The 12,267-nt window shown below is 40.2% G+C and overlaps 1 protein-coding gene across 2 annotated transcripts in view; it reads right to left on the bottom strand.

Annotated features, from left to right (window-relative positions):
- The window catches only part of ankrd11 (ankyrin repeat domain 11), a 162,875-nt gene that overhangs the window by 26,024 nt on the left and 124,584 nt on the right, over positions 1-12,267 (bottom strand). For both annotated transcript variants that reach the window (XM_081358790.1, XM_081358791.1), the window contains exon 4: positions 2,987-3,125. In XM_081358790.1, coding sequence (XP_081214916.1) covers positions 2,987-3,125 — 139 coding nt within the window. The remainder of the gene's footprint in view (positions 1-2,986; positions 3,126-12,267) is intronic.

Raw genomic sequence — 12,267 nt, 5'->3', positions numbered from 1 at the left:
GAGTGTGTGTGCATGTTAGCCAGAGACCAATCGCGTGTGCAAGTGTACCAGCGCACATGCCTGCCAGCGTTAGCAAGGCGTGGGCAGCAAATATTACTGTCTCTTATCAGCCAACCCACTCCCTTCACCCTTACATCCACAACATGCTCTCGTCCACCGTCTGCCCAAAGATATCACATCGTGCCGTGCATATCCCCAAAAAAGCACCTCATAAGCCTTTCGGTCTCTGTAATATCCTCTGGAAATGCATCGTTATTTGCAAGATAAATGCATCGTGCAAATGCGTCTAATACATAATGCAGCAAAAAAAGAGTTTAATATACAGGTTTATGGCTCTTAATATCTTTTTATTAATTAACCACTTGTAAACTAATGTTCAATGTTCTTTTTTAAAATAAATATAGGATTTGTATTAAATCTATATTCACTGAGTTGAATCGAAAATCGTATTTAGAATCGAGAATGCAAATCGAATCGAGTTGGAACATGTGAATCGATACCCAGCCCGAGTGCAAAAAGCGCCTCACAAGCCTTTCGGACTCTGTAAAATGGAAATGCATCGTTATTTGCAAGCTAAATGCATCGCGCAGATGCACTGCATTCGACTTCCATGCCAAGTTCTGTGTCTAATACATAATGCAGCAAAGATGTCTGCGGCCTGAGAAAGCGCAGGAGCGGTAATGAGCAAACACAAGAAGATGGAGGCAAGAAGACCGTGAGATGAGAGAAGTATTCTGAGTGCTCTTGGGCCTTGTGGGTTTCTCCAGCTCTATGGATAAGTGGCAGAGACGGTCTCCCTCAATGCAGAACGCACACCGAGAGCCCGCGAGAGAGATGTAAAAATATCAGATGGATAAATTATGTATTTTTAAATGGAAACGTCCAGAAAATGGAGGACAGAAAGGGTGACGAGTGAAGCTGGCTGCGTTTTACTTTGACTTCAATACAATAATGATCTCAGTCGCGCCATAACTATTCACTAGCCCCGCCAGAAACAGAACCGATACAAACAGTGCATCTTTTCTCTATACCAGGTTGTTGGATTAAAACAGCAGGTAAAAAACGGTCTGTACGAACCCTGGGTTTATAACACTGTAAAATGAAATTCCAGGACTTTTCAAGCACTACTTTTTTGGTTTTCAAGGATTACAATCAGAGATCTCACTTATCAAACAATATCTTTATTATATTTCAAATTCTAAAAAAAGGTAAATCGATAAATAAAAATAAACTAATAAAACAAAATGGTATGAATAAAGTGCAGCACAAGCAATGACTGCGGTAACTTAAACCACTGAAAGGATACGATGACAAAGATATCGCTTATTCCTTATTCAAACTGATATTTTCTCTCGTGAATATATGATTGATCTGAAGAATGAAAGATGTATCATATACTTGGTTATTTATATGAGCAATATCACTCTCATAGCCATGTGAAATGGCTCTATATCAGACTGGTTGCACCGTTGATTTTGTGTGAAAAGATTGTTTTATCAATAAAATTAAACACTAATTTCACATATATTGTCTTTCAATAATTTAAGCATGCACTTTTCAAGTACCTTTTCATAAATATCACTATTTTCAAGGGTTTTCGAGGACTTCAATTTCAAATTCAAGTACTTTAAGCACCTTGTACAAACCCTGAAAATGTTTATTTTATTTTTAAGTTTACACAGTGCAAATTAAGCACTAAGTTTGGTTGTTTTATAACCTACAAAAACAGTATAGATTTATAATCATATCAGTTACCATTCATATTTAAGTGACTAAAACATTTCAAAATCAGTGCATCCAATTGTCCTTCCCATATCAGCTGTTCTCGTGCTATTCTTAGGTTTGTTTTCTTTGAGGAACCAACTCTAGCTCACAGAAGCTTAGAAAAACAAAACTCCGTCTCCATCAGCAACATCTTCCTTTCCATTTCATTCCGGCCAGGACTGAGTTTATAATGGCTTTGGTAGCAACTGCTGCTAACACTTCATGATTAAAAAGCACCCATTAAAATGTTAAATGAGCGTCCAACTTTCAGAAGCAGCCGAAAGGGTGTTTTGTATGAGCTCACTGCGGTAACAGAACAAAGGTCTAACTAGTCCTGTGCTGGAAACCGTCCAACTGGGGGAGGAGACCATGGAGAGACCAGCTCAACTACATCAGAAAGTCCCGGTGAACGTGCACGAGGAACAAAGCCAAGAGCTGGACGTGTTCCATCAGAAACAGACAATGATGCAGCATAAAAACAGAGGTTTGCATGGCCTAAAAGTGAGGATTTGAGTCTCTGATGGAATATGTGAAGGGGTATTAATAGATGAAACAAACGCAAAAGCCACACTCCAGTGTTTACGGCTAAATAAGTGTTGGAAACGGTCAGAGAAAGAGAGAGAAACATTGAGACAGGCCAATCAAAGAACGGACGTGACTACACCCCCTATTAGCATTACAATGAGCACTTCAGGCATTGTGTGATGAGAGAGAAAATGGGCAAGGCTTCACGCCTCACAGCCACGTCTCAAAGGGGGGTGGGGGTGTCCTGCCAACGGCTCGCTACAAGCTTAGAGACTCAAACAACCACAGAACCCAAAAATACAGTCAAAACACCGTCTTTCCAAACAAGTTAAACAACACACAACAGAACGAATGGAAAAGTAAAACTAATTCAAATCATTTTACCCTGCAATCATGTTTAAAAAAATAAAATGCAGCATAAATGTGCAAAATTCCACATTCAGTTGGGATCAGAGTAAATACTATAGTATTATGATCAACAAATCGAACGAATGGAAAAGTAAAACTAATTCAAATCATTTTACCCTGCAATCATGTTTAAAAAAATAAAATGCAGCATAAATGTGCAAAATTCCACATTCAGTTGGGATCAGAGTAAGTACTGAAGAAAAACAACAACAGAAGCCCACACACACACACACACACACACTTCCTGTTACCCATAGTTCATTGCAACAAACTGGCCCCGCCCCCTTACCAGAGTCCGAATCTTTCTGATCTCCATTGGCTCCGACGGTGAAGGGCAGCTTCCTCTTAGGAGCTTTCTCTTTCATCTCTTTCACACCATCGCTGCGGTCCAATTTAGGAGTCTTGTTTGACGAGCCTTTGTCTTTATCCTAGGGGAACATGGGAAATAGTGTAAGTTTAATAGGAAACAGCAAATGAGTAAGTGCTCAAATATTACTGCCAAAAAGAAGAAATGTAGAAGATACAACTATGTATGTTTTTATCAGAGCTGGGCGACGATTAATCACATCCAAAATAATAAAAGTTTGTGTTTACATAATATATGTGTGTGCACTGTGTATAATTATTTTGTATATAAATACACACATACGCATGTATGTATTTAAGAAAATTGTATTTATATATAAAATATTTATATAATGTAAATTATGTATAAATATAGATATACATGAAAATATTTCTTAAATATATACATGTGTGTGTTTATATATACACAAAATAATTATACGCAGTACACACACATATATTATGTGTAAACAAACATTTATTTTGGATGCAATTAATCGTTGCCCAGCACTAGTTTTTATACATTATTGTGTACATCTTTATTGGATATATAATATATGGCTATGGAACTTTTCCCCAACATCCGGATTTTAGGGTTAAAAATTGTTTATATACTTATATAACGGAAAAAAAGTATGTTCAAAATGCTGTAGGACATATTTCTGTAAATAAGTTCAAAAGTTGGACAGCTACCACATTTTACAATTTAAACAGATTATGATTTATATATATATATATATATATATATATATATATATATATATATATATATATATATATATATATATACATACATACATACATACACACACACACGGAAAAAATCTTTGCTGCCCAGTGAAACGATTAAAATAAGATAAATTTCACCATTAAAAGTGCTGAGATAAGGGAAGCATACGTGTATGTCTATAAAAGCTTTCCTAATGTGACTCGAAGCAACACAGGAGATATTCTGTGTGATAAATACTCAGTGAACACGAGGTAAGAAATTTGAGGAGGGGTTTGAAACAGTTCCAGACCTTTCACATCAACAACTGGAAGCCATCAGAAACCCCCACCATCTTCAAAGCTACACACACACACACACACACACACACACAGTCCTGCCAAAAGCCCACCATTAAAGCCATTCGATATTCAGATCTCAAATACAGCACATTCTGCAGAAACTCCTAGACTACAAACATGCACATCAGCCATACTTAAGAGACACGACACGTACAGGGTAGCTTCATTCTGCCTGTGGTTTCTTAGTACTTTACAGCTATAGGCCAATTTTCCATGCTGATGGGGGGGGGGGGGGGGTAGTAACAAGCATTGAATGGATTTCACATGGTAAAATGTATTAAATGGAGTTGAGAGAAGGGCTGGGTATCGAGAACTGGTTTCATTTTAGAAATCGATAAATTCGATAAAGACGAGCGCGCTTCGATTTCTCTTGTCGATTTCTTTGTGTGCATTTTAATATTACTTTTAAACCGTTTAAGTGCATGTAGACTTGGAAGCTGTTTTCTGTGCTGCACACACATCCAAAACGTGTGCACAAAGCCGCCTCTCATACTATATAGTGCGCAACAGTGTTCTCTTAAATGTGTTTTTGCGCTTGAACGGAGAAATACACAAAAGTCAAAATATCCTCGTAAACACTGTCAACTGTTTGTTCACCAAAGACATAACCGACTAAGAAAACGCGTTTACTTGTCTTTAATAGTGCTTGAAATTTAGGTTACACTTTATTTTTATGTGACAGTTACATTGTCCTTATGTACTGAATAATATTTATTAATACTATAGTTACGGTTTAGGGTTAGTTACTTGTAATTATGCATAATTTACTGTTATTACTGTAGTAAGTACATGTAGTAACGCGTAACTTAAAGGTCCCATGACATGAAATTTTCACTTTCTGAGGTTTTTTAACATTAATATGAGTTCCCCTAGCCTGTATATGGTCCCCAAGTTTCTAGAAATTTCAATCGGTGTAAATCGAGCTTTTGCTATCTTTCTCTGCCTTTGAGAAAATGGAAGCTCAATCGCGCTGATCTTGAATCTCCTCCTTGTGACGTTATAAGGAGGAATGTTACCTCCCCTGTCTCTGCTTTGCCCGCCCAGAGAATATTTCCGCCCATGAGAAAATGAGCTAGGAAGGAATTAACGTAGGAACGCGCGTGCGCGATTTTAGTTTGTCCACGAGAGATATCATGGCTTTTGAGCGAGCGAAGCATAACAATTGCTCAATAATTGGATGTACAAATGAACACCGAAGGGTTAATACAGAGCTGGGCTTGCTGAACGTCTGAAACTAAAGTCTGGATCACTCTCTTTGGCTCAGCTACACACCTCGGACAAGTAAGTCAACTAATGATATATAAGTGTGTTGCTTTACTGTTTATGTTTGCCTAGACTGTTACACGTAGAATGTGGCTGTCACATTAGCTATGCAGCCATGCAGTTTATGTGTGTGAATACACACACTGTAACGCGAGTGTTGTACACTTCTTTGTTACTTGGATAACCGTTTTCCTGTTGGTTATACGGCGCGCGCGATATCCGCATTTCAAGATCGCAGAGCTTGATGATGTAATTGTAATAAGATAAATTACAGATGTTACAGATCTCTCATGAAAAGGCAACAGTAGGTTAGCGTTAGCTACATGATAATAACTGTAAACCATCCGAATAAAGTACCCTATCCAGACATAATATTTTAAACTAACCATTCGGAAATGTCCTGCTGGAACCGCTGAGTTGTTGCTTCTCCATCCGGATCAGATTCTGGGTCAAACTGAAATGCTTGAACGTGTCCTCGTGCCATTGCTATATCCAACGTAAACATGCACGGACCGGTACCGTTGCGCAAGATGGTCAAGGCCACACCCACCCTCCACCTTGCGCCGCCTTTCTCCTCCTCATTAGTATTTAAAGCTACAGACACCGAAACGGCCTGTCTGAAGGAAGCTCATTCTGGGACTGGCTTGTAGTGGCTATAATTCTGCACCGAGGCTGGATTTTTGAGAAGAGATTTCAGATACAGTACTAGGGACCACTAAGGCCTATATTAAAGCCTACAAAAAATAGCATGTCATGGGACCTTTAAAATAAAGTGCTACTGGAAATGATATTAGTTAGGCTAGTTGTTTTTTCTATGGTATTTTTAAACCACAGGCAAAAGCTCCTTGTGAAAGCGATCTTTAGCCTGTTCATTTTTGTTCATGGTATTCAGCTACAATCAAATGTTTTGCATTAAGACTCAGAATAAATGTGAATGATATCTGAAAAATTATTTTTACCTTGTTGGTACGATACCAAACCCTAGTTGAGAGTCCCTGAACTTTGTAACAAAGTATTATGAAAAAAAGAAAAAGAAAAAGGTGCACGCAATGGAAAAAAAATGAAGATTTTAACCAGTTCTCTTCATAAGACCACATGTGGTTGTACAAATAATCCGTAAATGTGTGTGATTGTTGAGAGGAAGTGGGACTGGAGCAGCTGGGTCTCTGTCTGCTACTGGCAGTGCTAATGAAGGCTAATTAAAGAGCTCTTAGTGCAGGGATAAAGCTAAAGCTGAGCGCAGCGTCGAGCCGTTTCTGCTGCGAGAGCGTCTCCGCCCAGCCCACACACCCCACTGTCATGAGACTATGATGTCATCCACGTGCACACACACAAACGTTCGTTTTGCTATACTTGAGAGGACATTCCATAGGCGTAATGGTTTTATACTGTACTGACAGCATATTCTGTTGCCCTACACTAACTCTACACACACACACTAACCCAACCCCTAAACCTACCCATCACACACACAAACACACACAAACACACACACACACACAAACACACACACACACACACACACACACACTAGGGCTGTTGGAACGAATTCCGAAATTCGAATATAATTCGAATATTTAAAAAATCAATACTATTCGAATGCTCAAGTTCCTATTCGAATATTGCTTTATGTATATTTAAAAAAGAAAATTATGCAATCTTTCTCGCTTACACGCATGTGAAAATGAAATGCTTTTGTTTCGTCTGATGAACAATAGGCTACCGTTTTTGAATCGTAACAATTGTGCACGTTATCCACGCTGTATCATAACAATACAAAAATCGCGGAGAGCAATGTCTCCACGGAAACGGAGATCACCACTCCTGACAATTTGATTCCCAGTCCACACTACAACGTGAAAACGAAGTTTTCAAATGTAGCCTATCCACTTTGGAGTGCGTTTACGAAAAAGATTCGTTTTCATTAATAAAAACGCCGTCTCAGTGTGGACGGAAGGCCAAAATGGAGAGAAAAATATACATTTTCAAACGAAAACGTTTACCAGCTGTCCGCAAAAAGGAGATAACAGACAAACTGACACAGTTTATCTGTGAAGATATGAGACCGATCAACATCACGCATTTGCATTGGCGATCCATAAGACTGTGTAATGTCATAAATATTAATAATAGGATGATTTGAGCATTTAATATTCGAATATTATTCGAATATTAAATAAAATAAGGAATGGAATTCGAATAGTATTATAGAGGAAGATTGACAGCCCTAACACACACACACACACACTAACCCTAAACCTACCCATCACACACACACACACAAACACACACACTAACTCTAAACCTACCCATCACACACACACTAACCTGACCCCAAAACCTACCCATCACACACACACACACACACTAACCCTAAACCTACCCATCACACACACACACACACACACACACACACACACACACACACACACACACACACACACACTAACTCTAAACCTACCCATCACACACACACACACTAACCTGACCCCAAAACCTACCCATCACACACACAAACACACACACACACACACACACACACACACTAACCCTAAACCTACCCATCACACACTAACCCTACCCCTAAACCTACCCATCTCACACACATACACACACTAACCCTAACCATCACACACACACACCTCTAAACTTACCCATCACACACACACACACACACACACACACACACACACACACACACACACACACACACACACACACACACACACACACACACACACACACACACACACACACACACACACACACACACACACACACACACACACACACACACACACACACACACACACACACACACACACACACACACACACACACACACAATATCCCTAAACCTAATCTCCCAGTCAACTAGTCGATTTATTGGCCGATACGTTCTGGCTTGACCAAAATTCTGATTGGTCGATTTTTTGCCATGTTAATTCCATCAGGTGGAAAGCACTAATTGCTAATGGGGGTGTTTTCAGTAGTCTGTCTTCAGAACACCCCCCTTGTTTTCACTTCTTTTGGATTAGCCCAACCCACTAGAGACAGATTGAAGAAAGTACTAGAAGGCCTTGGTCTGGTGGTTTGCTGAATATTTATTTAATTGTGAGCGTTTAATTTTCAGTCAGTCCTCCTCTACCATGTCAAAGTTATCGGCAGTGTGGCAGCATTTTACAAAAATAGATAACGGGAAAAAGTCGAATGCAAAGTTTGCAAGCAACAACAAACATGGGATATCACCTGAAAACGTAAGCTAACTTGTCTGCGTTAGGTTGCCCCGTCTGTTTCTAGTATGTTATTTCTAGTATTATTTATTTTCATTTGGGCACTTTATTTTTTTTAATTTTTTTTGGAGCCTAATGGGCAATTGCACTGTGCCCACAGTTTGTATTTGTTTTGAGCCTATGCTTTATTTTTCAGTTATGCACTTTATTTTGTTTCTGCTCTCGTCCTGATCTGGTTTATTTAATAATTTTTTTTTTTTTTACTAAAATGGATGTGCCTTTTGTGTTTAAGAGTAAAAGCTTTAAGTTAATAGTCTATTCGTGTCTCAGCCGCGAAGCTGAGCTCCTATGCTCAGAGCTCCACAGAGCGGCTGAAATGATAGTGTCTGTCAGTTATTATAACATGACAAAAACAATTGTCTAAATTATGCTGCATATTCCTCAACAGTTCTTCTGCTGATATCACTAGTTGACAGTACTATTTTCGGAAATCATAGGCTATGATATTGCACAGGTGCACGTGATGCAACGCTGTCAGAGCTGACAGACTCGAGTGTGTCATTTCAGTGCAAAATAATTAGGTCAAAAACGATTTAATATACTGCAAATAGCCTACTAGTTTTTTATGTTTATTTATAATTCATTTAGGCGGACAACAAGGCTACCAAGTACTGCGCAGCTAATTAATCACACACACACACACACACACACACACACACACACACACACACACACACACACACACACACACACACACACACACACACACACACACACACACACACACACACACACACACCTCTAAACCTACCCATCACACACACACCTCTGAACCTACCCATCACACACACACCCCTAAACCTACCCATCACACACACACACCCCTAAACCTACCCATCACACACACCCCTAAACCTACCCATCACACACACACACCCCTAAACCTACCCATCACACACACACACCCCCCTAAACCTACCCATCACACACACACCCCTAAACCTACCCATCACACACACCTCTAAACCTACCCATCACACACACACCTCTAAACCTACCCATCACACACACACACACACACCTAAACCTACCCATCACACACCCCCCTAAACCTACCCATCACACACACACCTCTAAACCTACCCATCTCACACACACACACACACACACACACACACACACACACACACACACACACACACACACACACACACACCCCTAAACCTACCCATCACACACACCCCTAAACCTACCCATCACACACACCCCTAAACCTACCCATCACACACACACCCCTAAACCTACCCATCACACACACACACACACACCTCTAGACCTACCCATCACACACACACACACACACACACACACACACACACACACACACACACACACACACACACACACCCCTAAGCCTACCCATCACACACACACACACACACCCCTAAGCCTACCCATCACACACACCTAAACCTACCCATCTCACACACACACACACACACACACACACACACACACACACACACACACACACACACACACACACACCTAAGCCTACCCATCACACACACACCAAACCCATCACACACACCTTTAAACCTACCCATCACACACACACACCTCTAAACCTACCCATCACACACACACACACACACCCTTAAGCCTACCCATCACACACACACCTAAACCTACCCATCTCACACACACAAACACACCCCTAAGCCTACCCATCACACACACACACCAAACCCATCACACACACACACACACACACACACACACACCTTTAAACCTACCCATCACACACACACCTCTAAACCAACCCATCACACACACACACACACACACACACACACACACACACACCTAAGCCTACCCATCACACACACACACACACACACACCCACCCCCCTAAGCCTGCCCATCACACACACACACCAAACCCATCACACACACACACACACACGCCTTTAAACCTACCCATCACACACACACACACACACACACACACCCCTAAACCTACCCATCACACACCTCTAAACCTACCCATCACACACACACACCCCTAAGCCTACCCATCACACACACACCTAAACCTACCCATCTCACACACACACCCCCCCCTAAGCCTACCCATCACACACACACACACACCTTTAAACCTACCCATCACACACACACCTCTAAACCTACCCATCACACACACACACACACCCCTAAGCCTACCCATCACACACACACACACACCTAAACCTACCCATCTCACACACACACACACACACACACACACACACACCCCTAAGCCTACCCATCACACACACACACACACACACACACACACACACCTTTAAACCTACCCATCACACACACACCTCTAAACCAACCCATCACACACACACACACACACACACACACACACACACACACACACACACACACACACACACACACACACACACACACACACACACACACACACCATCACAGAAAACATTTTTTAATTTTTAATAAAACACTGTTTCGTATGTTTTGAAAGCCATTTTAAATATGAGATTATATGAGGACTCATGAAATTTTAGTCTAGTTTTAGTCAATGAAAATTGTATTTTAGTCTCTTTTTAGTAATGCAATTCTATTTAACCCAGTCAATATAGAATTTCAAACAAGGTTATCTTATTATATTTAGTATATTTAGGGCTGTGACGGTGGCAGTTTTTTTTTTTTTTCACTACTGTAATGGACCTTTAAAAAAAATAAAAACTCATTTTATATTTCCACATAAAGACGTGTGATATAGCCTACCACTCTGCGCTCTGAGAGGGATGTGGGACACGAGCAGGAAAGAGACCATCGATCATTATGATATCTTCGTGTTTTCTACTTGATGTAAATTGGTCTGAAGAGCGAATTTTATCCTCCACAAGGGCAAAATATTTAGGCTATGTTTGAGATTGCGCTGCCAGAGAAAGTGAAACTAAAAATCACCCGCGCGTGTGAAACGCGCTTTACAACTAAACTTGACGAGCCCTATGTCTAATATAACAAGCACAAACTGTGTTAAAAAGAATTTGACATGCAAGTACAAATGTAGGCTATCTGTCCTACAGCGTTTTTCTACTTTACCACAGTAAAGAATACGAATATAATAGGCCTAATTAAAAGCGAACCAATGAAGAAACGTTTATAATCCCTTTAGAAAATGGGTGAGACGTGAGTGAAGATTTGGGAAAAGAAACAAGAGATTCCATGCAGGGATGAGTCACGATTTTTGAATATTCGATTAGTTTATTTAATTAAAGAATATTGAATAGGTTGTGCGATTATTCTCTAAAATGAAATCTCCATGTTCTGGTGCGATGCGGTGACGCGTTCATGTAACCAGAGACGCTGCCAATAACATACAGCTGTCACAAAGAACCGGCAAAAGTAGGATAATGATTATGAATGTGTCAAATATATCAATGAGACATTTTAATAGAATAACTAATGGAGTAATATTGTTAAATTCGCTGATAATCGGGTGACCAGATCGCAAACCAGAATTTAAACCCGACAAAGCCATGGGTTCACGCACAACTCTCTCATTCGTCGTGACGGTATAACATTTCGTCTCGTCTCGTTTTGGTCAACGAAAATGAAGACATTTTAGCATAGTTTTTAT

This window comes from Scardinius erythrophthalmus, assembly GCF_964197995.2.
Source record: "Scardinius erythrophthalmus genome assembly, chromosome: 2".
Taxonomy (NCBI): Eukaryota; Metazoa; Chordata; class Actinopteri; order Cypriniformes; family Leuciscidae; genus Scardinius; species Scardinius erythrophthalmus.
This window is presented reverse-complemented; position numbering and strand designations above follow the sequence as displayed.